The sequence below is a fragment of the Aquarana catesbeiana genome, linkage group LG05 (genome assembly GCF_042186555.1).
Source record: "Aquarana catesbeiana isolate 2022-GZ linkage group LG05, ASM4218655v1, whole genome shotgun sequence".
Lineage (NCBI taxonomy): Eukaryota > Metazoa > Chordata > Amphibia > Anura > Ranidae > Aquarana > Aquarana catesbeiana.
In genome coordinates, this window is record NC_133328.1 from 296,181,638 (window position 1) to 296,209,304 (window position 27,667).

The 27,667-nt window shown below is 44.4% G+C and overlaps 1 protein-coding gene across 3 annotated transcripts in view; it reads right to left on the bottom strand.

The window, feature by feature from the left end:
- The window catches only part of EPB41L4B (erythrocyte membrane protein band 4.1 like 4B), a 910,607-nt gene that overhangs the window by 590,857 nt on the left and 292,083 nt on the right, over positions 1–27,667 (bottom strand). For all 3 annotated transcript variants that reach the window (XM_073630789.1, XM_073630788.1, XM_073630790.1), the window contains 3 exons: positions 13,794–13,882; positions 6,599–6,668; positions 6,340–6,509 (listed from right to left, as the gene is read on the bottom strand). In XM_073630789.1, the coding sequence (XP_073486890.1) occupies positions 6,340–6,509; positions 6,599–6,668; positions 13,794–13,882 (329 nt within the window). The remainder of the gene's footprint in view (positions 1–6,339; positions 6,510–6,598; positions 6,669–13,793; positions 13,883–27,667) is intronic.

Below are 27,667 nucleotides of genomic sequence, written 5' to 3' on the forward strand. Positions count from 1 at the left end.
CTGGGCTATGCTGGTGCTGCCAGAATTACCGGTTTTCTTTCCAGCTTGATCCTGCAAAGAAGTCAAGGCAGCAACTGAATAGGGGGAAATGCATAGATCAGTAAAAGCTGATCCCACAGTATCATCAACGCATCTGTTCTGCATGCGAATGGATCCTTTGTTGTGGACACAAAGTTGACCAACTTTATGTTGCACTGGATGCTAGAAGATCTACATCCGGAGTCCCCCATCCTTGACAAACAGCCCGAAACATGTCGGGGTGAATAGACCCTGGGAATAATCTGCTGGGGGCACATGTAGTGCGCGTGCTAATTCTCTATTCCTGGAATGAAGACTGCCGATGGGCACGGAATATTTCTTTCTGCCCAAGTTAGACTATGGTTCACTTCTCTCTGCACTGAGAGATTCTTGGTGCCCCTTTTGGTGATTGATATAGGCCACAGCCGTGGAATTGACGGATTGGATCCTGTCGGGACAATCCCTTAACCTGGAAGTTCAGGCTTTTAGAGCCAGACGCACTGCCCGAATCTCTAGGATGTTGATGGGCAAGGATCTTTCGGTTCTTCAACACTGTCCTTGGACAGTTGTCTTCTCTGTCATTACCACTTTCCAGATAAGTGGTCTGAAGGATTTACCCTTTAGGACATTCTTTAGTTACCACCAATTGAGGCTTCACGCTCACACGCTTCCCATCCTTGGATAGCGGATGCGATTAAAGTCGCTAATTTTCCTTCTAGGCCCTGGAGGGCGGAGGAAAAACGCATCTTCAATCATGTATACAGGGGCTGAAACTTTTCTCCTCTTAGGCTCAGTTTCCACTATTGCAACCCCAAAGTTGCGTGATTTTACTGTGATCCTTTGCCGCCGAGAATACATCGGGGTGCAATTTTGATGCGACAGGAAACAATGCCTGTGTATTCTAGAGGTTTATGGACCTCAAGTCGCATCAAAGTGGTACCAAAGTAGTGCAGGGACTACCTTGAAGTCGCATAGATCTGAACAGTATTTCTTGGAATTCATGCCCTAGAGTCTGACGGTGGAGGCCGTCACCGTTGCCTAGAGGCAGCTGCCCCTGCGCAGGGGAAGGAATCTGTTTAAGTGACTTGTCCAAGGTCACAAGGAGCCAACGTGAGGACGAGGTCCCACATCTTTCAGGAAGCCTCCCATGGCTACGCTGGCCGTCAGAGTAGTTAACCTGTGAGGAGTGGCTCCTTCACTAGTGAACGCCGACATGTGGATCTGAACCCATGTTTGTCAGGAAGTCTCCCATGGCTGCACTGGCCGTCAGAGTACTTAACCTGTGAGCTGTTGTGGCTTCACTTTAAATAAAAGGACATTTAAACCTTCTACTGGACAAAAGAGCTTTACTGCTAGAAATCATTTGGATGTATTTCACCAAACCTTCCCAAATGAAAAGGGAAACTAGTCAGACACCCTTTTTTGCAAGATGCTTTGGCTGATCAACCCTTTTAACCACAGGGTCCTAAGCATGTGTTTTAGCACAAGCGCAAGGCGAGACGCCTGGTGGATAGGGTCTTTTATGGCATCTATGGTGAAACATAGCGCAATTGGTAGGAGGATTTTAACAAAAAAATTCCAACTCCTTATCTGTTGGATGCTTAAGCAATTATGCATCTTGATGCTGGAAATCGCAGCATCTACTGCTGGTACTTTCCAACCTTTGTGAATTTTTCCTCCATGATAGAGAACTGAGAAACTCTTTGGAGGAAAAAAATGCTTATCCAGATGATCCCATTCAGCATAAATAAGCGCTGTAAAAAGGTTTTTTAAAAAAAAAAAAAAAACAAAATAAAAAAACCAAGAAGGGACCTGGACTTTCAGCTTACTCTGTTAGTAGTATAAAAAGTGGAATGAACCATCTCTGTAAGCGTTTGTACCATCAATCTGTCAGATTGTGAGGTTGCATAAGGTTCATCAACTGTTGTTTCCTCCACAGAGAAAAATTTGGCTTGTTTTCCCCCTTGATCACCTGAGGATAACACCTCATCCTGTGCCCACTGTTTCCATGTAAAAAGGGGTTTGAGGTGGGGGAGGGGGAACTAGCATGCTTCCTATGCTCTTGGATGGAGAATGCAATTAAAGCTGCTAATCTTCCTTCTAAGCACAACAGGGCAGAGGAGAATGCATCTTCAGTCACATACACAGGGGCTGAAGTGTGAGAAGCAGTTGCACCACCAATTGCTTCCAATGACTCACCCTGGCTTGCCATGTCAGGTATCTCTGGAGAGGATGACAGTGTGGAGGCATGACTGGTGTTCCCAGCGCCTGGGGGTAGAATCCTTGGCACCTTTGTGGTACACTGGAAATCAAATGTGCTAAGCACAACAGCAGAGGCACTTTAACAAATTATGGTATTTGCTGAGCAATAGTTTTAGCAAAAGAAAACAATGTCACCATAAGGATCAATCTTTGATGCTGAGTACCATAATATTTCCTGTGCTGGAAATGCCTGTTTACACACCTTTACATGCCCAGCGCTCCTGTGTCTCTTAGTGTGACAGACTTCTGTCTTCAGCATATGAACTGAGAGCGTCTGTGTTAAGCCTCAGGTGAGAACCTGATTACACATAAGTGTCAGCTGTTACCGCACCTCTCCAGGAGGAGAGGGGAGGGGGAGGGGAATTTTTATTAGCAGTGTTTGTTAAGCTCCTAGTTTTAAAGGAAGACTTCACTTTATACAAAAAATGCAAATGGCTGGTTTTGTATGTTCATAAACTATTGCTGTAACCCCTTTAGATCCCTCAGAAGAGGAACACCATCTGTTCAATTAAGAACTCCCCTCTGGCTGCAGGGACCACACCCGCTGCTATAGCCAGACACAGAGCTGCTGAAAAAGGCATCGTACTAGGCAAGTGTAATATACTCCCTCTAGGGGAGACATTTTAAGGCATACAGTTATACATTTTATATATATATATATATATATATATATTTTTTTTTTTTTTTGAGAAAAAGGCATTAGGTGGACTTTTTACAGTTCCTAGGCTTCTCCCCTTACCTTATCCTCGCTGCAGGATACTGCTGATTTAACAGACAGATTCAACCTTCACCCATCACGGCGGCCAGCGTAGTTAAACCTTCAAAGACTGGGGCCCTTTTTAAAGGGGTTCCGCTCCTTTGGACCTGTATAGCACCCCTCAGGAACAACTTAGGTAATATGAAAAACCAAAAAGAGTCCTGGTTCCTAGGGTCCAGCTCTCAAAGAGAAGCTTACAGGCAAAACCTCGTTCTTCAATGCGAGGCCCAGGTACCATCCTATGGCCTCAGTGGCGAGGATGGATCCGGTTGTGGAGGTTTTTTAAATCTAGCATGGATCCCTCCCTGGAGCTCCTCAGAGCACATCTTCACTCGTGACCAACACCTTAGACACTGGCGAAAAAACTGAGGACTCCTTGAAGGAGGAGGGGTTATATAGGGGAGTCAACTTCCTGCATTGGTTATACCAGTGTCAACACCTGAAGGTAGGCCCATAACCCACCAAGTAATTACTTGAGGCTCTGTGTCCTATGATGTACGATAAAGAAATACAATAATATGGTTGCATAAGTCTTAAATGAATACTTTTTAATTTTATTACAGCACTCAGTCTTTTAGGGTATGAGTGTATTAGCATGGCACATCTTGACCTGGCTATATTTGCCCACTCGTTTTTGCAAAAACATTCCAAAACTGAGATTGCGAGGGCATCTCCTGTGCACAGACCTCTTTGTATCACCCCACAGATTTGCAATCAGATTCAGGTCTGGGCTCTGGCTGGGCCATTCCAAAACTTTAATCTTCTTCTGGTGAAGTCATTTATTTGGATGTATGCTTTGGGTCATTGTCATGCTGAAAGATGAAGTTCCTCTTCATGTTCAGCTTTCTAACAGAAGCCTGAAGGTTTTGTGCCAATATTGACTGGTATTTGGACCTGTTCTCTGCCTTGACCAAGGCCCCTGTTCCAGCTGAAGAAAAGGAGCCCCAAGGCATGATGCTGCCACCACCATGCTTCACTGTGGGTATGGTGTTGTTTTGGTGATGTGCAGTGTTGTTTTTGCGCCAAACATATCTTGGATTTATGGCCAAAAAGTCACATCATCAGTGTCATCAGACCATAACACATTTTCCCACATGTTTATGGGAGACTTCAGATGCGTTTTTGCAAAATTTAGCCGGGCTTGGATGTTTTTCTTCGTAATAAAAGGCTTCCATCTTGCCACTCTAACCCATGGCCCAGACATATGGAGAATACAAAGATTGTTGTCACATGTACCACACAGCCAGTACTTGCCAGATATTCCTGCAGCTTCTTTAATGTTGCTGTAGGCCTCTTGGCAGCCTCCCTGACCAGTTTTCTTCTCGTCTTTTCATCAATTTTGGAGGGACGTTCAGTTCTTGGTAATATCACTGTTGTGCCATATTTTCTCCACTTGATGACTGTCTTCACTGTGTTCCATGGTATATGTAATGCCTTGGAAATTCTTTTGTACCGTTCTCCTGACCGATACCTTTTAACAATGCGATCCCTCTGATGCTTTGGAAGCTCTCTGTGGACCATGGCTTTTGCTGTAGGATGCGACTAAGAAAATGTAAAAAAAAATCTACTAGAACAGTTGAAAATTTGGGGTTAATCAGAGGCACTTGATGGCAGGTGTGTACTGACTTCTATTTAACATAAGTTTGAATGTGATTACTTAATTCTGAACACAGCTACATCCCCAGTTATAAGAGGGTGTGCACACTTATGCAAACATTATTTTAGTTTAACATATTTCAGTTTGTGTTTCAATTGAGTTATAAAAGGTGGAAAAAGTTCTGAAATGATTCATCTTCTTTTTCACATCACAGAAACCTGACATTTTAACAGGGGTGTGTAGACTTTTTATATCCACTGTGTGTGTGTATATATATATATATATATATATATATATATATATATGTGCGTGTATATATATATATATATATATACATACATACACACACACACATACACTGTATATTATATATATCCGTTGTATATCTCTCTCTATATCCATTCCAGGTATTCCCCATATAGGCAAGAAGTAAAGGGGCAAGCTTTTTAAAGGAACAGTTTCCTTGCTCGGCAACCTGCAAGAACACAGCCACAATTTAGGGGGAATGCAGTACCCCCCACTTCACACACTTTGGAAGAGTATACCCCTGAAGGGGCTTCCAGGGACTCACACCTGGATGTATTGCCACTGCCTTGGACCTTTATAGGACACAGCGACACTCCACACGCTGCACAACATACCAAAGAGGAGCACCTAAAGCAGGATCTAGTGCCCTAAGTGACTTTACAGGCTGGCCCCACATCTTATACACATCCCACATCTTTGTCGGCGCCTGGGTACAGTACCAGTGCCGTGCGTAGGGTACTGATCTAGAAGCTGCATAGGTGGCCAGAAGGGCTGGTATGTAGCCAATATGGAGCAGAAAAATATATTTAAAAAAAAAAAAAAAAGCGTATCCACCACCTAAGGCTTCATGTACACGCGACGTTGTTTAACCTCTCCTGAATGACTTAACGTGACAGCTAGAAACCGGTGACTAAAAACGCCCGTTTAGCCATGTTTACATGCCGCGTTTAGCCATGTTTGTAAAAAAAAAAAAATTTAAAACCTGTAAACGAAATGCTGCTAAACGCGAATTACCGGCATTTGGCGTTTCAAATGCCCCTGAACATCCGTCTGAACCCATTTTTTTTTTGCATTCCAAAAAATGCTTCTAAACTCAACCACCTAGAAACGACTATAAACAACCCTTTGTACATGTACAGATAAGATAACAGAGGAGAGTTCAGAGGCAGCTGAAAAAAATGCCCAACTGCTCCTAAACGTCCGTTTACCAGCAGTAGTGTACATGAGGCCTTAGGATACTAGCAAAAAAACTGTTTGCCAGTGTCCAATCACCTGAAGATAGCACCATATAACCCAGTAGTGTAAGAATATGCTTGTGTCCTGTACTGTACAATCAAGGAAATGCAAAACAGTATTTACAATGTTGCTTGGTGCCCCTGGATTCAAAAGTTTCAGAAAAGGATTTACAAAAACTTTGATTCATAAAGAAGGAAAACCTCATGAAGGCACAGTCAGTGGTAAATAGGTCACAAATCATAGAATCGTCTCAGTTGGCTATACAGGTTTGTAAGAGCAGGTATCACAAATGCACACAAAAAGCCTTTGGTAAACCCAAGGCTACATCACTGGACAGGCATCTGGTTTCAACAGTAATTTATTTGATAAATCCCCATTCACTGTGATCTAAAAAGCAAATATATCCTTTAATTTCTCAAGAATTTATTAAAAGTAAGTTTACCTGAATCGGAATCTTGAACCCAATCTAATAAAGTCAGATCGAGTAGCTTTTGTATTTGCTGGGGTTCTTAGCCTGAAAAAAGCATGATTCTCCACTGCACATTTCCACAAATGTTTACAGGCTTTAGAATTATCCAAGCGAAAAACAAATGTATGTTCCTGCTCCCTACCCTACAGTGAGAAAAGGAAAAGTTGTGTGACATAAGACAACGGATATCAGCTTGCCTATAACTTGCTAAATAACCGTGATTAGACCTTACCTGCTCGTCATCTTCTACAACAACAAGGGTTAATTTGCTTTTCTTAAAATCCATTTTGGTAATTTTCGGCCTAGTAACAAGAATACAGTAAATGTGTTTAAGGTCTGTTAAGACACATAAGAAAGCCTTTGCCATCAATTAGTAGTGGGCAGGGATAAACATACTAGAACTACTGTCTACATAGTTACCTTGCTTTATAAAGGGATTTTATTTCTGGCAAGTATAAATTCCCACAGCTATCCCACAGGTTGAAATGGCTTGTAGCAATTGTATAGGTGAAATCAATTCTTACCAAAATGCAAAATCGTAATGACTATCTGTGGGTTGTTTACTAAAACTGGAGCGTGCAAAATCTGGTGCAGCACTGCACAGAAACCAATCAGCTTCCAGGTTTTATTGTCAAAGCTAGAAGTTGATTTCAGTTTTAGTACATCCCTTTCTAAGTGGCCTAAATTGCTCGCCACCTACAGAATTAAGGATATGCAAATATATTTTGTATTCTTTATTTAAATTTCAATAAGATTATGCTTTTGGACATTTAAAGTATTACATGTACAGTAGCTCTATGTGCATGGCAAGTCTGGTCTGTGGCAGCTTATAAACTGAAAATATTCTGTGGTTTTGTGCATACTTGTTTAGTGATTTGCAATTTTAAGGAACTACAGTATGATGTATGTCCAAAGTGGGTTTTAGCAAATAGGACAACAAAGTGGCAATGCTGGGCAACAGCTAATCACTTGCACCCTTACTTAGTATTGCAAAGAAAGAGAACGAAGTGAATCCAGTCATAACAAAATACTCTGATAAAATGTTCTCAGTAAGGTAGTTTATAATAGAGGCTACCTGTGCCAAGTTATTCAGATTCACATAGACTGTGGCAGAAAGCTTAAACAGTGCAACATGTGTCACAATCTGAGTGTGAAATTATATAATCATTCTTATGCCCCGTACACACGGTCGGACGTTGTTCGGACATTCCGACAACGAAATCCTAGGATTTTTTCCGACGGATGTTGGCTCAAACTTGTCTTGCATACACACGGTCACACAAAGTTGTTGGAAAATCCGATCGTTCTAAACGCGGTGACGTAAAACACGTACGTCGGGACTATAAACGGGGCAGTGGCCAATATCATCTCTTTATTTATTCTGAGCATGCGTGGCACTTTATCCGTCGGATTTGTGTACACATGATCGGAATTTCCGACAACGGATTTTGTTGTCGGAAAATTTTATATCCTGCTCTCAAACTTTGTGTGTCAGAAAATCCAATGGAAAATGTGTGATGGAGCCTACACGGTCAGAATTTCCGACAACAAGGTCCTATCACACATTTTCCATCGGAAAATCCAACCGTGTGTGCAGGGCATTACAGTAGATTTATCCTCGACTAGGTAGTGTGAATGAACCCCACACATTACCTAGTTGCTAGAGAATCTGAATGAAAAATAGGATGTAAAAAACTATATATATATATATATATATATATATATATATATATATATATATATATATATATATATATATATATATATATATATATATATATACACACACACACATATATATACACACTATTCAGTTTATCATCATAAATTCAAATGCAATTCCTTCTATGACCTTTGTACCTTGGCTTTTGGATTTCTCATTACAGTGTGCAATTTAGGCATTACATATTGTTGGTCCTAGTTAACAGATAGGGGTATATTACCATTTTACTTGGAATCATACTTAACAAAAGTAATAATGGGAAGGCACAATTTTACATACTGCATAACTCATCTATAAAGTATTACTTTACAGAGTCAGGCATCCTCACATATGGTTTAGTACTGGTATAATAGATCAACATTTTTACAATGATCTAACAAACACTTTGTATCACAATATGCATTCTGTAATCATTTTCATTGTCCATCTTTGCCAATTACTAATTGAAGGTTTTAGCAAAAGGCTAGGTTCTCACTAGTGTAATTTGATCTTCAGTTAGATTATGTATTGCAACTGGGTTGCATGTTGGATGTGGTTTGCATATTCTATAGGGGCAAAGTCCAGAAATTTCGGGAGTGTCCGGCATTTGATGGCGGGCTCACGGACACCCGCGAGTGTGGCACGATCTCCTGGCTGTCAGCCGCAGCAGCCCGAGCCACCCCCTCCTCCCAGCCAAGGAAGGCAGTGGCAGGGCCGATCCTAGGCAGATGCAGCAGGGTGCTTTTCACCTGGGCGCCTGCATAGGTGGGGGCGCCGAAGTGCCAGAGTTCCCCCCTCCCTCCTCTTCTGTGTCCGTCCGAACACAGCCTGGCAGTGCTGGGGGGAGGGGCGCTCCTCTTCCTGAAGAGGGTTCTAGTCAGTGGCTGCTGAATGCCGATGTGTGGAAATGAATTCCTCACACTGGGACCCCGCACTGTCTCCACCAACTTCAATGGCTCCCCCTCCAATCTCTATCTCGGGTTGCAGGGAGAGAGAACGAGGCGAGTCATACTCAGTGTGCTGGCATCCCCAGCATCCCTTTACATGTGCTCTGGGCTGCCCCTGCTCTAGATGTTTTTTGTGTTCTAGATACACAGCCCCTGTCCCTTCCTGTGCCTCAGTAGTCCACCTACAGATGTATAATGTATGTAATGTACAGATGATGTATAATGAGATGTACTCAGAGCCCTTTCACACTGACAGTGCAGGGGTGTCGGCGGTAAAGTGCCACAAGTTTTAGCAGCCCTTTATCGTCGTTTTAGAGGTACTTTTAACCCCTGCTAGTGGCCGAATAAAGCGTTCAAAGCGCCACTGCCAAGGCGCTTTGCAGGCACTGCCCATTGATTTCAATGGGCAGGGGCACTTGAGCCTCAAAGAAGCTACTTGCAGGAATTTTTTTGACATCCTGCCAGCGCACCGATCCAGTGTAAAAGCATTCGGGCTCTCACACTGGGATTGCAGATGAGGATTTTTTCAGGTGCTATTTTTAATGCTAACGTGCCTGAAACATGCATCCAGTGTGAAACTGATCTAATCTCCTGTATTATGTCTGCAGTTTCTGATCATCTCCTGTAGTATGTCTGCAGTCTCTGATCATCCCCTGATGGTGGTGGGGGGGCGCCACCTCCCTGAAATGGGGTTGCCACCTCCCTGAAATGGGTTTTGGCAGGTTGGAATGTCTGAAAGTCACGCTGGATTTGTACCAGAGTAGGTACGAAAGTACCCTTTTCCAAAATCACAATGTGCATTTATGTGAACAGGTATAATTGAAAACAATGTGATTTCCATTGTCATGTGATTCTGTGTGACTAAAATCACACTAGTGTGAACCAGGTCTTAATCTGGATTCAACTCAGGTAAAAACATTTTGTGTGCAGCAGCCCCCCCCCCCATATTTACCTGAGCCCCATCTTGATTCAGCAATGTGCACAAGAGCAGCGGCTCTCCCGGGTCTCTTCCTCTTCACTGGCAGGAGCCCACGACTGTCAATCACAGCCAGTGAGCCAATGAGGAGAGAGTGGGGCCAGAGACACACAGAGCAGCGGCTCAGGAGTGAGCCTACTCGGGTGCCCTCATAGCAAGCTGCACAGGGCAGGTAAGTCTGACAGATTTTTTTTTTTTTTAAATCTCTTCTTTAATATCACTTTAAGATGTCTAGAAATTACAGCTGGCACCCAGTTTTACTAAGTATCCTATTGTCAATGGATGTACATATTGTATGCCCTGGAACTTCTAAGTACTTATAGCAACAGGCGTTTATCTTTCTCTTTTTAAGCCTGTAAAAGCACCTGTATGATAGCCTATCTGGCCATGCACACATAGGCATTCACAGAAGTATTTGAAGAGGAGTAATTACAGGAAGGAAATAAAAAACACATACACCAAAGGTGATTTCTTGAGAGAAGCTTTTTGAACAGAAAAAAAATTGTGTGTATGCGTGTCTACACGTGTATGTAAATGCATTTCCATGGCCAGAATAAATGATTATTCTGGCCAGTAGAATGCATTTACGCTTAAATGCCATACACACATAAACATGCGCACATACAGTTGATATGAAAAGCCTACATACCCCTGTTAAAATGTCAGGTTTCTGTGATGTAATAAAAAAAAAATCAGATAAGGATAAATAATTTCTGAACTTTTTCCACCTTTAACATGATCTATAAACTGTACAACTCAGGTGAAAAACAAACTGAAATCTTTTAGTGGGTACAAATAAAAAACTAAAATAATGTGGCTGCATAACTGTGCACATATTCTTACAACTGGGGATGTGGCGGTGTTCAGAATTACGCAAATCACCTTCAAACGCATGTCAAAGTGGAACTTCAGTCTTTTTCTTTTTAACTTTCCATCTATTAAATCTTCTGCCCTTCTTGTTTTAACTTTAACTGGATAGTAAAAGATTTTGTTTCTTATACAGCCCACTTCCGGTTTCTTGTCTGGTCATCAGCCTAGGCTTATGACATCATGCACAGCTCGCTCTCTCTCGTGAGTTTGCCAGGAAGGGAGGGGGAATGAGTCATAAGAGGGCCAATGAGAGCTGCAGAGCTGAATGTGTGCCTTTGTGTGTGTCTGTGGAAGTGAACAGGCAGCAGCTCCAGCTGCTCACAGTTAAAATGGTTGCAGCCAGACTTAGTGGAGGGAGATTTCTGCAGCATATTTGGCAAGTACAGAATCACAATATATATAAAATAATATGCAAAGTGGTCAGAGGGAAGCTTCAGAATGGCAAAGATGTTTTTATTACAAATTATGTGAGCAGACTGCTGTTCCTCTTTAAATAGGAGTCAGTACACACCTGCCATCATTTAAAGTGCCTCTGATTAACCGCAAATAAAGTTCAGCTGTTCTAGTAGGTCTTTCCTGACATTTTCTTAGTCGCATTCTACAGCAAAAGCCATGGTCCGCAGAGAGCTTCCAAAGCATCAGAGGGATCTCATTGTTTAAAGGTATCAGTCAGGAGAAAGATACAGACGAATTTCCAAGGCGTTAGATATACCATGGAACACAGTGAAGACAGTCATCATCAAGTGGAGAAAATATGGCACAACAGTGACATTGCCAAGAATCGGATGTCCCACCAAAATTGATGAAAAGACGAGAAGAAAACTGGTCAAAAAGACGGAGTGCTGTAATAAAATCAAGGTGCTTCAACAAAGTATTAGTTTAACCACTTCCCGCCCAGCCTATAACAGAATGACGGGCGTGAAGTGGTTCTGTTATCCTGACTGGGCGTCATATGACGTCCTGCAGGATAACATGCTGGCGCGGGGAGCGCAACGCCGCATCTCCGATCATAAGAGGCCTGTGACAGAAACTTCTTACCACGTGATCAGCTGTGACCAATCACAGCTGATCATCGCAAGAACCAGGAACTGCCGGTAAACGGCATTCCTCGGTTCGCGCTGACAGGGAGAGCCGATCTGCGGCTCTCCCTGTCGGGGGGGGGGGGGGTCTGTGCTGATAATCAGCACATTGATTATCAGCACAGCCCCATCAGATGTGCCAATCAGTGCCCAGCAGTACCCCAATAATAAAGTCTGCCAGTGCCCACCACAGTGCCAATCAGTGCCATCACAGTGCCAGAGCCCACCACAGTGCCAATCAGTGCCCAGCATTAATACCTGTCAGTACCTGCCCAATCAGTGCTGCCCATCAGTACCATCTATTAGTGTCAATCAGTGCCACCTGTCAGTGCCCATTAGTGCCGCCTGTCAGTGCCACCTATCGGTGCCCATCAATTCTACATATCAGTGCCCCTTCAATGCTATCTCATCAGTGCCCATCGGTGCCGCCTCATCAGTGCCCGTCAGTGAAGGAGAAAACAAAATTTTATAACAGAAACAAAGAAAAACATTTTTTTTTTCCCCAAAAATGTCGGTCTTTTTTAGTTTGTTTAGCAAAAAATAAAAACTGCAGAGGTGATCAAATATCACCAAAAGAAAGCTCTATTTGTGGGAAGAAAATTATAACAATTTAGTTTGAGTACAGTGTTGTATGACTGCGCAATTGTCAAAGTGCGACAGCACTGAAAGCTCAAAATTGTCCTGGGCAGAAAGGGGCAAAAGTGCCTGGTATTGAAGTGATTAAGGGTGTGCACACTTATGCAACCATATTTTATTTTTTTATTTTTACTTCCCTCCACCTAAAAGATTTCAGTTTGTTGTTCAACTGAGTTGTACAGCTTATAGGTCACATTAAAAAGGTGGAAAACGTTCAGAAGTAATTTATTTGTCTCTTTTTTACTTCACAGAAACCTGACATTTTAACAGGGGTGTGTAGACTTTTTATATCCACTGTGTATGCTTGCATACTTATTGTAGCATTAGATGCATTTTTGCTACCAAACTCTGGCAGAAAAAATGCTGTTTATTTTCATAATCTTGTGTGCATGAGTAAGTTGCTATTAGGCATACTTGAATTGTTGTGCCTAAGGGGAGGGGAGGCAGAGCCTCGCAGGCATTAGTTACCTTGGGAAACAACATCAGCTGTCAAAATCCAGCTGATCGATTTTCTTGGAGGAGCCTACAAACACATGAATATTCACTAAACGGACTATGAATGCATAGAAATTCTTTAATGTCCATAGGAACCTCAATGTTTTTCTGAATTTTACATTCATTTTTAAACCGATGATTATATCATATAAAAAGACCTGGGACCAAATCACACATGAATATTTCATATCATCTTATGTTGGGGACAACTTGGCCTGAGGCAACTGAGAACAGTATCTTCATTATTATGGTATAGCTGTGAGTTTAGGCTCACTACTTTTCATTTGAGCTACTGTATTTTAAATTAAAGTGTATACAACGAGTGTCTTCTATTACCCAACCACTTTGTGAAGTGTTTTCCCAGAAGACGCTCCATCATTTTATAGAAATCCTTTAATTGATATCTCCAAGGACATTTACAATGTGGAAATATACATCTGCAAACTGCATGCATATATTTGGGAGTTCACTGCCATAGTGACAAAAAGTAGCACAAATAAAGACTACCTAAACCTAGAACACCTGTTAGTACTTTTAAGGAAATGGATACAAGGCTTTCATAATATAGGCAAAGGACCCATGCCACCAGGAAAGTGTTGAAATCTGCCCCACTGTGACCTTAGTTTATTAAAAGTTTGCAAAAGTGCTTGTCATCTTTGCATTTATAAAGAAAAATATAACGTAAAATCATGAGTGATAAGAAGTGGTATAACATATCTTACCAGAAGAATAAACCAATTTTGTTTGAACCTTCAAATATTAAGATGCCTGTTGGGGTCAGTCCTAGAGCATAATCACAGCCATCTTTACCCTAAACACATAAAAATAAACAGAGTTAACTAATTAGGAAACAAGTAAAACATGTACAAATATCGCAGTCTGTTATCCTGGAATGCAGGTGCAAGATCACAAACACAAAACAAGACCTAAAACAGATTAAAGCACTTTTTAGCATTTACCCCTACCTTCCACTGTTAAATTAGGGATAGGAACTGCAAATGCCTGCCATCTTGGGAGAAAGCGTTTTTGACATACCATGCACTTAAATCTGATGTCTCCCTGTATTTATCTTTTAAGCATATGCTTTGTTGCATTAATCTACCTGATGTATCCATGTAAAAGCGGAGTTCCACCCAAAAGTGGAACTTCCGCTCGTTTGTCTCCCCCCCCCCCCCCGTGTCACAATTGGCACCTTTCGGGGGGGGACAGGATAATTTTGACCTTTGTCTTTGACAGGTAACCTGTTCCCACTTCCGGGAGTCTGTGCCACAGCCCATGGCGTTACCGCGGGGCTCCCTCCTCCTCCCCCTGTCGCTGGGCCAGTATGAGACAGAGGAGCGGGGCCTTGTGCATGCGCAATAGGTTTCCCGGCGTGAAGCTGGACACATCAGCTGTGGTGCTAACATCGCTGGACTCCAGGACAGGTAAGTGTCTGATTATTAAAAGCCAGCAGCTGCGGCATATGTAGCTGCTGGCTTTAAAAAAAAAATTTTGGGGGGGGGGGGGGGGGGCGGACCTCCGCTTTAAGACAACTTTCAAACATTAGATGTACCCTTGAAAAATGTAACCTCAAATCTCAAGATACAGGCGGTCCCCTAGTTACAAACATCTGACTTACAAGCGACTCCTACTTACAAACGGAGGGAGACAACAGGAAGTGAGAGGAAAGCTACCCCTAAGAAGAGAAATTCACTCCTGTAAGAGTTATTATGGGAAAAAGGTACCTCCACTGATGCTTTATCACCAAGGCTTGTTTCCACAACAACCCAAAATTTTCATTTGTCCAATTGTCATAGGGACAGAAAGTGAGGTAAAATCTTCTGAAGAGGGGCACAGACAGCAAAACAAACATTACAGGGGTGTTAACCCTTCCCTATACTATCCAAAAAGCTTGAAAATAGTTATTTTGGCCGGAGCTACTCTTAAAAAAAATGTACCTGTTCCAACTTACAAACAGATTCAACTTAAGAAGAAACCTACAGACTATCTTGTTTCTAACCCTGGGACTGCCTGTAATACATTAATAACATTATTTTATTATAATAAAAGCAAATGAAAGCTAGTCAGCCCTCATAAAAATTATATATAAAAAAAAGCCACATAAAGTGTGGTATAATATACAGATCGAACAAACAGATTAGGTAGACCCCTTTCATCAATGCGTTTTGGGGTATGTTATAACTCACCTTATGTACATTTTTTTATAATTATTTAGGCTGACTAGCTTTCATTTCTTTTTAATTAAGATAACAATAGTTTATTAATGTATTATCTTAAGATTTGAGGTTACTTTTTTCCCTGTGGGTACATCAAAAGTGGGTGGTTTTTTTTATCATATCTTTGCAATTATGGGATGGTACCCCCGAGGAAATTTTGTGTCTTATGAAGTGTTTACATTCTATTTTGTAAAGTCAACTTTCTAGCATTAATGTGGATTTTTCAATACCTGTATACATTCTAAGTGTTAATCTTTTCACAGATCATTGGTAGAGAGAGTAGTGACTTCCTGCTCCTTAATCTTGACCATTGGGTCATATCGCCTCCGCAGGAGTAGGACTAGGACTAGGCAGAACAAAAAACACCTGGCTACGCCCATGGGCTGTCTTCAGTCAGTATAAAACCCCCTCCTTGCTCTAGGTATACTCAAACTCAAGAGGGTTGGGTGTTGTGTCCATCGAACTCAGAGAAATGGATTTTATTTTATGGTGAGTACAAAAATCCCATTTTCTCTTTCGTTCTTCAACGGAGATAGCGCCTCCTTAATCTTGACCATTGGGATGTCCAAAGGCAGTGCCAAAGAAAAATGAGGGGTGGGGAAAATAACCCAAAGCTGACCACAAGAATATTCTAAAATGGAGGTTTCTGGAGAACCGATAGTACCAAGTTTAAATCCCATGGCGGCAAGAGAGACCGTAAAGGCGAAGCCACATGCCGGACTTCTTGAATGAAGGTACGAACTAAAGAGTGAGTGTCTAGGGGTCGCTGAAAGAAGATTGCCAAGTCAGACACCTGGCCCTTGATGGTACTCAAGGCCAACCTCTGCTCAATGCCCCGTTGCAGGAAGGCCAAGATCAGACCTATAGAAAAGAAGGATGAGTGCCAATCAACTCACACCAAGAAATGTACGCTTTCCACATACAATGGTATATCTTACTAGATGTCAACTTCCTCGCCTTCAACAGAGTAGGGATCACTGATCCAGACAAACCTCTATCTCTTAGTACCTGGCTTTCAACGGCTAGGCTATTAAAACCAGCAACTGTAAAGCAGGATGGTAAATCAGCCCTTGGAACAACTGGTCCTCTCTGAGAGGTAGCTCCCAAAGGACGTTTACAGCCACCAGAATGACCAGAAGACTTTCGCCCTCGGTCCTTCGCAGGCACCGCAGAAGAGGAAGGTGTTGGCCTTGCAGTGGCACTAGGATGACTGCGGCACTTACCAGAGAAACCCATGAGATTACGAGTCTCGGTAACTTCCTGTTGAACTAAACTTGCTGAAGGAGCAGAATTTGAGTAGAAAAAAAAAAAAAAGACGACCCTAGTCAGTATTAAATCCAGAGTCCAACCCAGATAATTCAATTTGCTGGAGGGGAATAGAAGAGACTTTGGGTAGTTCGGACATCACCTGAACCTTTGCAGGAACTATGTCCGCACAGGGAGACTCAGGGCCCCCTGAAGCTAACAAACTCCCAAAAGGATCGATTCGTGTATCTCCTGGATGCTCACGAAGGAGGTCCATGAAGCTGGAAACCAGTGAAGATGTCCCCCCACCCCAATTATGGGTGAGGGCAGAGGGGTCTTGTCTGCGGGACTGGAAAGGCCAATTTTTGGCTTACCAGACCAAGATTGCTTTGAACCTTCTTGGAAAGACTTTAGAGATCTGTTTCCCTTATCTGCAGTCCCAGGAGCCCGAAAGAATTTTGTAAGGGCTGAGAAGAAGGGCCCCCATCTGCGACGAGGCTCCTTCACTTTTTTAGACCGTGGCAGGAAGATACTCTTCCTCCTGTGACACTCTTAATGATGTCATCCAGGGTAGTCCCAAACAGGCGATCGCCTTGAAAGATCAATGAGAGCTTTCTTAGAGGCTTGGTCTGCAGACCAGTTCTTAAGCCACAGCACACGTCTAATAACAACCGCTAAAAAGTTTGGACAGCAGGGGAGTCGCATCCAAAGATGTATCACATATAAACACTACTGAGGAAGGCCTGTGATTGGCCGATACGCGTCTAGAAGGGAGGAGCTGATAGTCACGTTCAGCCAGGCACTGTGTATGTGGACACAGCGGTGCTACTCTGGAGGTTTTTATGTGATTTTAAAAGTTTTTATCTTGTAAGTGCAACTTGTCTGTTTGGGGGCTTTGAATACATTTGTATACGGAGAACACTATGATCTCTATACTTATTATTTACATATCCTGAACTCATGGAAGCTTTGAGCCAAGCTGGGAGATGATCCGTTTCTTTGGATATTAATGAGCTGAGTTACCATTAAGAAAAGAGCCATCTAGATTACCCACCATTGATTGGGAAGAGGAAGTGAGAGCAAAGAGCTTGTGGGGAGATCCGCAGTCCTCAGATCCACTCAGACCCACTGGTCTGCCAGATCAACATAAGCAGAAGGAACCTGCTCATTACCCAGACCTTGGCGCAAAAGCTTGGCCCATTCGGTTAAAGTCTAAGACATCAGGGCCGAGGCCAGGACCAGTCGCATTGCCGAAACAGCCATAGTATATATGCTGCGTGCCACAGCCTCCGCTTTCCTGTCAGGAATCCTGACAGGATCCTTAAAGGATGGGGATTCCTCTACTGGGATCATGGTTGCTTTATTCAACCTGGAGAAAGGATCCACCACTGGTGGGGTAGTCCACTTTTTTAAAAGTGATTCCTCAAAGGGGTAGCGTACTGAGAAATGCTTGGGGATCACAAAAGGTGACTTTGGTTGCTCCCATTCTTTATAAGTAAACCTTTTTAAAATAAAGGCAGATAAAACACCTTTGTTGTGCGAGGTGACTTATTCATACCGAAGGACACAGCCACATCCGTTGCCCCATCAGCCGCATCCTCCATTTTTAAAGTTTTGCGCACCGAAGTAATAAGCGCGTCCACCAGCGCTTTTTCACACGCTGCTGTGACTGTTGAGAATTCATCCTCACTATCGGATGGGTCAAGGGGTGTGATATTAAGCCCCCCTGGCGGCATCAGGCTCAAAATCAAATGAGACAGACTGAGCAGGGGAAGGCGGGGGGACGCTTCCTCCTGGGCCTTTGCCCACACGCTACTTCCACCTGGGATACAAATTACTCTAGGACCGCCGTCAGCGCAATCATGGGAAGCTGGGGTTCCGAGGGACCTGCCACCTTCATGAGGGGGTCAGTGGGGGGAGGATGTGACCATGAGGCTCCATAGAAAAAAAGGCCCTGTAGTACAAAAATATCTTTTGCACCACTAAAGGATCCCCCAATGCTCAAGGTACCTATCAGCATCGAGAGAGATATACAGGGACCCCCAAAAAGACTCAATCCTACCAGCCACCAGGAGCACTGCAATACGGACCCAGCAACACCATGGATGCCATCTACTTCATATATCCCGGGACAGGAAGAGGAAAAGAGAAGAGGAAAAGAGAAGAGGAAAAGGAGGAGCCCGGCATCTCAACGAGGTTGCAGCCGTCTCCAGCGTCTCACTAGACTAAGGAAAAATGACCGCCGTGACATCAGCTACACAAATATGGCCGCCGGCCGGAGGCCAGCCAAACCAAGGGAAAATGGCCGCTGTGATGTCATCGGACCTCCCAAACATGGCTGCCGGCCCTTTGACATGCTGAAGCATGCTGCCAGGATCTTCTCCAAATAAAAAGGTACTGTACTCCACCAGGCAGGGTGAACATTTAAGGTGACACTGCTCTGCTCTCTGCACTGGGACCCCCAAACTGCACGCTACCTAACACTGCACATGTATTGCGAGTGCACGTAGTTCTGCGAGTGCATGTAGGTCTGCGAGTGCACGTAGGTCTGCGAGTGCACGTAGGTCTGCGAGTGCACGTAGGTCTGCGAGTGCACGTAGCTCTTCGAGAGGTCTGCGAGTGCACGTAGCTCTTCGAGAGGTCTGCGAGTGCACGTAGCTCTTCGAGAGGTCTGCGAGTGCACGTAGCTCTTCGAGAGGTCTGCGAGTGCACGTAGCTCTTCGAGAGGTCTGCGAATGCACGTAGCTCTGCGAGTGGTCTGCGAGTGCAAGTAGTTCTGCGAGTGGTCTGCGAGTGCAAGTAGTTCTGCGAGTGGTCTGCGAGTGCAAGTAGTTCTGCGAGTGCAAGTAGTTCTGCGAGTGGTCTGTGAGTGCAAGTAGTTCTGCGAGTGGTTTGTGAGTGCAAGTAGTTCTGCGAGTGCAAGTGGTCTGCGAGTGCAAGTAGTTCTGCAAGTGCACGTAGTTCTGCGAGTACCTGTGTATTGTCTTGTTGAGTACCTGTGTATTGTCTTGTTGAGTATTAGTGTCAGGAATCTAGTTATTAGGTAATTTGGACAGGGTATAATCCCCAATCCTCATTAAATTTAATAGGTACGATGCCCGGTGGGTGTGGGGAGGCGGCTCATTGTACATCTTGCAGCATATATGCGTTCCTTGATCATCCGATCGAGGGTGAATACTGCTGTGCAAAATGTAAGCGCATTGTTTCCCTGGAAGCACAGGTTCTGAATCTGGGGAAGCAACTGTCAGCACTGAGAAGTCCCTCCATACTAAAGAAGAGGCAGGAACGTACACGACAGGTGCCGGGAGGGGCCAGCACAGAGGCGGGTGGAGACAAAGAGGTGCAGGCACTAGCAAAGAGTAGATGGGTGACAGTCAGGAAGGGTAGAGGGGAAACTAGTCAGAGACCAGCACTGCTGGAGCTGAGGGACTTTCCTAGGTGCTGGAGGCAGAACTCCTTCAGTGAGAGTGAGGGGGAAGCAAAGGGAAAGGAAAGACATTCTGGTGGTAGGGGACTCAATTCTTAGAAGGACAGAGAGGCCAATCTGTATCAAAGACCTGAAGCGCCGAACAGTATGTTGTCTACCGGGCGCTGGGGTTAGGCACATCACGGATCTGGTGGACAGATTACTGGGGGGGCTGGGAAAGACCCAGCTGTCATAGTGCACGTTGGCACCAATGACAAAGTCAGAGGCAGATGGAGTGTCCTAAAGAACAATTTTAGGGACTTGGGAGCTAAATTGAGGAAAATGACCTCCAAGGTAGTATTCTCAGGAATACTACCGGTACATTGAGCCATACCAGAAAGGCAGAGGGAGATTAGGGAAGTAAACAAGTGGCTGAGGAGCTGGTGTAGTAAGGAGGAGTTTGGGTTCCTGGAGGACTGGGCCGACTTCTCAGTCGATAACAATATAGAAGGGACGGACTGCACCTAAATGAGGAGGGTGCAGATCAGCTAGGAATGAAGATGGCCAAAAAGTTAGAGGGGTTTTTAAACTAGGCGATGGGGGGGAGGGTCAAGAGGTAGAGATAGTTAGTGCGGAACATATTCCAGAGGATAGTATTGGGGGCATTAGTGGTAGGTTGACCAAAGCACATAAACCCAAGGTAAGTATAGTAGCAAGTCCTAGTTGCAATCTCGGAACACCCAATAAGAGGATAATATGTGACCGGTCTAAAATACGTGGCATGTTCACCAATGCCAGGAGCCTGGCGGACAAGATAGGTGAACTAGAGATACTGTTGTATGAGGAGGATTTGGATTTTATGGGAATTTCATAGACCTTGTTCAACAACTCTCATGATTGGCTGGCAAACATTCAAGGGTATACACTTTATCGCAAGGATAGAGAGGGTAAAAAAGGGGGAGGGGTATGCCTATCAAGAATAATGTACAAGTGAATGTGAGAGATGACATCACTAAGGGAGCAGGTGGAATCCTTATGGGTAGAGCTCCAAGGGATGAAGCCAAGGGGAAAATAATACTGGGAGTATGCTATAGGCCCCCTAACCTGAGGGAGGAAGGGGAGACAGATCTCCTATCACAATTTGGATTAGCGGCAAGGATGGGAAGGGTTATCATAATGGGGGATTTTAACTATTCAGACATAGACTGGGCGGAGGGAACCGCGCATTCATCTAAGGCTCGCCAGTTCCTAAATGTCTTGCAAGACAATTTTATGGGTTAGATGGTAGACGCACAAACTAGAAATAAAGTGTTACTGGATCTACTGATTACCAACAATACAAACCTGATCACGGATGTGGAAATATGGGGCAATTTAGGTAACAGCGATCACAGGTCAATTGGTTTCAGTAGAAATCACACAAATAGGAAATATAAGGGGAATACAAAGACATTGAATTTCAAAAGAGCCAACTTCCTGAAAGGTGTTGGGCTCAGCCCTTCCTTCTCTGAGCTGGCTGCTCAGCTGTCTGCTAATTGCCAGCTCCTTTCTCTCCACAGTGACTCAGCTGTTGATGATCTGCTCGTCAGTCCTGGCTACTTAACCTCCCTGGCGGTTTTCCCGAGTGTGGCTCGGGGTTAAAATTCAGTACCATTAGCGGTAACCCCGAGCCACACTCGGGATCGCATTGCAGGATCCTGGGGCGGCGTTACTTACCTTGTCCCCGGGATCCTGCAATGTCACCCGCAGTGTCCGAGGGCTCCGTCCTCCTCCGAAGCCTCTCTGTGCCAGGCTCCGTTCCCTGCGAGCGGCGCGACGCACGGGGGCGGAGCCTGGCGGCAAATTAAAAAAAAAGTAAAAATCATAACACATACAGTACTGTAATCTTACAGATTACAGTACTGTATGAAATGATTTCACATCCCTTTTGTCCCCAGTGCTTTGGCCCATGCCCTGCATGCAGTTTTATATGATATATACTGTTCTTTCTGCCTGGAAACTGGAGATTGTCCATAGCAACCAAAAAGTGTCCCTTTACGTCAAAAGTGGCTTTAGACCAGCTAGAAAACAGCGATAGTAAATTAGAACACTTGCAGAATTGAGCGATAGTGAATTGTGGGGAAATTTATTTTATTACTATTTTTTTTTTTTTTTTTAATTATTTATTTTTATTTATTATATTATAATTTATGTTTTTGTGTTTCAAATTTTATCATACCCGGGATATCTACTAGACTCTGGTTTGGACAGATTTAAGTGTGTTATTGTTAAGATTTACAGACCTACAATATAAAACGCCAAATTTCCATGCAAAATAATGGTACCGCTTTCAGCACCTAAAATCCGAAATAATCATACCGCCAGGGAGGTTAAAGCCGTCCAGCTCACTTCATCTCTGCCTTTGGCTTTGGTCACATCACAGAGACTTTCGCCTGCATTCCTGCTGAAGACTTGCTCGGCTGATGTCCCTTCTGGCTCCCGATCCTGCTTGCTGTACTACTACTATGTTGATCTCTGGCTCTCTGACATTGGCATTGGCTGACTACCCGATCTGGTTACTGAACACTGGCTATGTATTGACTACGCTTACTCCGTTTACCTTTCTATTATTATTAAACAAGTGTGATTAACTGTACTTCTGTCTCAGTCTAAATTAATGGTTTCTGACAGTAAGCGAAGGCCATGAATTCAGAAGATGAAGTCAGTCCACTTGCTGGTAATATTTTTTCCAGATTGGATGACCAGGATCACCGCATGGATCAGTTTGCCTTAGCGTTACAAACGCTCCTGAGTCGCACAGCTCACCTGGAATCTTCCACTATGGCTGCTCCGATACAACCTGTGTTGCAGGCCGTCCCTGCTGCTGCTCCAGTCTCTACCAGCCACCAGGAGAGCCTCATGTCCACCAGAGTACGAGAACTGTTGCCGATTACACCATTGAATTACGTACTCTGGCAGCAGAGGTTGCTTGGAACAATGAGGCTCTCGTGGCTGCCTTCTCTCATGGTCTCTCGGATAACATCAAAGATGAGATAGCAGCCCGAGATATACCCTCTGAGCTGGAGAGGTTGATCACATTTGCCATCCTCATTGACTCCAGACTCAGAGAAAGACTTTCTTTCAAGGAGCGCTGGCGCAAGCCTCCTGTACATTTGTCTCAGAGCTTTGCAGTTTCACCCTTGCCTCCCTCACCTCCCATGCCTCCTGGTACCGAGTCGGTCTGTGAAGATGAACCCATGCACTTGGGCTTCACGCGTCTCTCTGTGGATGAGAAAGCCCTTAGGAGGAGGGAGAGATTGTGCCTTTATTGTGCCCAGGCTGGTCACTTTATGAAGTCTTGTCCTACCCGTCCAGGGAACACCCAAACCTTGAGGTCCTATCACGGACAGACCTTAGGTGGCGTTGTTTCGTCTCCAGTTTCCCAGAAAGATAAGCCCCTGGTTTCGATTACCCTGTCTTGGGCTGAGTCATCCATCGAGATACAAGCTCTGGGGCTGCAGGCCTGTTTATTGATGCTGCCTTTGCATCGAAGCACTCGATTCCGCTGAAGCTGCCACTTGCCACTGAGGCTCTTGATGGGAGACCCCTACAGCCTGCCCATGTGACTCATGAGAATGTTCCATTGTCCATGGCTGTAGGGGCCCTTCACCATGAGATAATCCAATTCCAAGTTATTTCCTCACCTAAGTTTCCGCTGGTTATTGGTTATCCTTGGTTACAGAGGCACAACCCTTCTTTTGATTGGCTCCGTGCTGAGGTTCTATCCTGGTTGCCACAGTGCAGTGGGAGATGCTTTCAGAAGGTAGCCAAGGTCCTGTGCACTTTTTCACTCTCCTCCCTGCCGGAGTACCACAATTTTAGCAATGTCTTTGACAAAGGTCAAGCCGGTACTTTGCCTCCACACCGGCCTTATGATTGTGCAATTGACCTGGTGTCATACCCCCTCGTGGCTGGGTTTACCCTTTGTCGGTCTTGGAGGATAAGGCCATGGAGAAGTATGTTGCAGACGCACTTTCTTGAGGTTTCATCCGCAAATCCTCGTCTCCTGCTGGTGCTGGTTTCTTTTTTGTGAAGAAGAAGAGTGGTTAGCTGAGACCTTGTATCGATTATAGGGGTCTCAATCGTTCCACGATTAAAAATGCCTATCCCATTCCGTTGATTACGGAGTTATTTGACCGCCTCAAGGGAGCAACGGTTTTCACGAAGCTTGATTTGAGAGGGGCATACAATCTCATCAGGATTAAGGAGGGTGACGAGTGGAAAACTGCGTTTAATACCAGATCAGGTCATTATGAATATCTCGTAATGCCTTTTGGCCTTTGTAATGCTCCGGCAGTTTTTCAGGAGTTCATTAACGATGTCCTCCGAGATTTGTTGCAGTTATGTGTGGTGGTTTCGCTCGACGATATCCTCATATTTTCCAAGTCCCTGGAGAGCCAACACACAGATGTCTGTCGTGTGCTTCAGAAACTAAGAGAGAACAATCTCTATTGTAAATTGGAAAAGTGCAAATTCCATTCTGAACAGGTTAAAATCCTGGGCTATGTAATTTCCACTGCTGGTTTTTCGATGGACCCAGAGAAACTTTCAGCGGTCCTACAGTGGCCTTGACTCGTGGGTTTACATCCTCTGCAGCGTTTTCTTGGCTTTGCCAACTATTATCGGAAGTTTATTCATAACTTCTCATCTCTGGTCAAGCCCCTGACTGATATGCCCAGGAAAGACGGCAACCCACAGAGTTGGTCTCCGGAGTCCATTAAGGCCTTTGAGAGTCTCAAGGCTGCCTTTGTTTCTGCTCCCGTGTTGGCAAATCCTGATCCTACGTTGCCTTTTATTCTAGAAGTTGATGCTTCTGAGACTGGAATTGGCGCCCTTCTGTCTCAACATCCTAACTCTGAGTGCACTATGCATCCGTGTGGCTACTTTTCCAAGAAATTGTCACCGGCAGAGTGCAATTGCGAGATTGGTGACAGAGCGGTTGGCGATCATTTTAGCCCTGAAAGAATGGAGACATCTCCTTGAAGGTATCACTGTGCCGGTTATCATTCTTACTGACCATAAGAATCTCACATTCTTGTCTGAGGCTAAACGCCTCTCTCCCAGAAGGGTGTGATGGGCTCTTTTCTTGTCGAGTTTTAATTACATTGTCTCATTCTTACTCGGTACTAAGAATGTAATGGGCTGACGCCTTGTCACAACAATTTTCCTCCACTTCCAAGATGGAGTCGGTTCCGGTTCCTGCAAATCCTCCTGATCGTATTCTGGCTACGGTTCGCACCAGTCTTACTTCTCCTTTTACTTCTCCTTTGGGTGACAAAATTCTTGCTGCTCAGATTGATGCTCCTCCTGAGAAACCTTGTGACTGCTGCTTTGTTCCCAGAGAGTCTCCGTATTGCTGTGCTCCAGGCTCACCATTCTCCCAAGGCTGCTGGCCACCCTGGGAAGAATCAACTCTTTTGGGCCATTTCCCAAAAATTCTGGTGGCCTAGTCTACGTGCTGATGTAACCGCTTTCATAGCTGCCTGTTCCGTGTGTGCGCAGAGTAAGACTCCACAACACCTTCCAGTGGGCCTCCTACAACCCATACCCAATGGAGAGAGGCCCTGGACCCACCTGTCTATGGATTTCATTGTGGAGTTACCCAACTCCCAGGGTAACACAGTTATCCTTATGGTGGTTGACCGGTTCTCGAAAATGTTGCATTGTATTCCACTCAAGAAGTTGCCTACTTCTAAGGAACTGGCTTCTATTTTTGTTCGGGAGATCCTCCGCTTACATGGGCTACCCAAGGTGACTGTCTCAGACAGGGGTAGTCAGTTTGTGTCCCGGTTCTGGCGAGCAGTTGTGCTCAGTTGGTTATTCAGCTTGCTTTCTCCTTTGCGTATCACCCGCAGTCTAATGGGGCCGCAGAACGAGCCAAGCAGTCCTTGGAGCAATTCCTACGTTGCTATATTTCTGACCATCATAATAACTGGTCAGGCTTCTTACTGTGGGCAGAGTTTGCACACAATAATGGCTTGAATTCAGCTTCACGTTTGTTCCCGTTTATGGTGAACTATGGTTTCCAACCTTCTGTGTTGCCTGCCTCATTTGTTCCACAGAGTATTCCTGCATTAGAGGAGCATCTCCGTGGCCTTCGTTCCACTTGGGCACAAGTCCAGGAGGCTTTGCGACATGCTAACGATCGGTACAGACTCCATGCTGACCGCAGACCTCTGCCTGCGCCTTCCTACCAGGTTGGGGACAGAGTCTGGCTGTCATCTCGCAACCTCTGACTTCGTGTTCCTTCTTTGAAGTTCGCATCTCGGTTTATTGGGCCTTTCTGTATTCTTTGCAGGATTAACCTAGTGGCTTACGTGTTGGACCTTCCTCCTAGTATGCGCATCTCTAATGTGTTTCATATCTCGTTATTGAAACCTTTGGTGTACAACCGCTTACCACCTCGGTGCCATGTCCTCACCCTATACAGGTTGAGAACCATGAGGAGTATGAAGTACAATCCATTGTTGACTCCCGTAGGTTCCGTGGGCGCATACAGTACCTGGTGCATTTAAAGGGGTACGGTCCGGAGGAACGCTCTTGGGTCTCATCCTCGGACGTACATGCCCCTGTCCTCCTCCGTGATTTCCATAGACGTTTTCCCTTCAAGCCCAGTGGTCCTCCGAGGGGGAGGGTTCGCTGAGGGGGTACTGTCAGGGATGGGCTCAGCCCTTCCTTCTCTGAGCTGGCCACTCAGCTTTCTCTCGTCAGTCCTGGCTACTTAAAGCTCACTTCATCTCTGCCTTCACCTTTGGTCACATCAGAGACTTTCGCCTGCGTTCCTGTTGAAGACTTGCTCAGCTGATGTCCCTTCTGGCTCCTGATCCTGCTTGCTGTACTACTATATTGATCTCTGGCTCTCTGACATTGGCATTGGCTGACTACCCAATCTGGTTACTGAACTCTGGCTATGTATTGACTACGCTTACTATGTTTACCTTTTTATTATTATTAAACAAGTGTGATTAATTGTACTTCTGTCTCGGTCTGATCCATGGTTTCTGACACTTCCCTAAACTACGAACCTTGCTAGAAGGCATAAATTGGGATAAAATCTTAGGAACAAAGAACACGGAGGAGAGATGGGTTTGCTTTAAGAGCATATTAAATAAGGGCATTAGCCAATGCATCCCACTGGGTAATGAATTTAAAAGAGCGAACAAAAGTCCTGGATGGCTTAACTCTAATGTAAAAATGCATATAAAAGCAAAGGTGAAGGCCTTCAAAAAATACAAGGTTGAGGGATCATCATCAGCATTCAGACTTTATAAAGAATGCAACAAGAAATGTAAGGGTGCAATAAGGACCGCTAAGATAGAACATGAAAGACACATAGTGGAGGAGAGCAAAACAAATCCTAATACATTCTTTAAGTATGTAAACAGTAAAAAAGGCAGGACAGACCATATTGGCCCCATAAAGAATGAGGAAGGACATCTGGTTACTTGGTTACTTAGGAAACTTAACATTAATAAACGATGAGGACCAGATGGCTTGCACCCAAGAGTACTTCGGGAACTCAGTAATTGTCAGACCATTGTTCCTAATTTTTACTGACAGTCTACTGACTGGAATGGTACCAGCTGATTGGAGAAAAGCCAACGTAGCACTATTTAAAAAGGGCCCAAAATACATCCCTGGGAATTACAGACCAGTTAGCCTAACATCAATAGTATGTAAACTGTTGGAG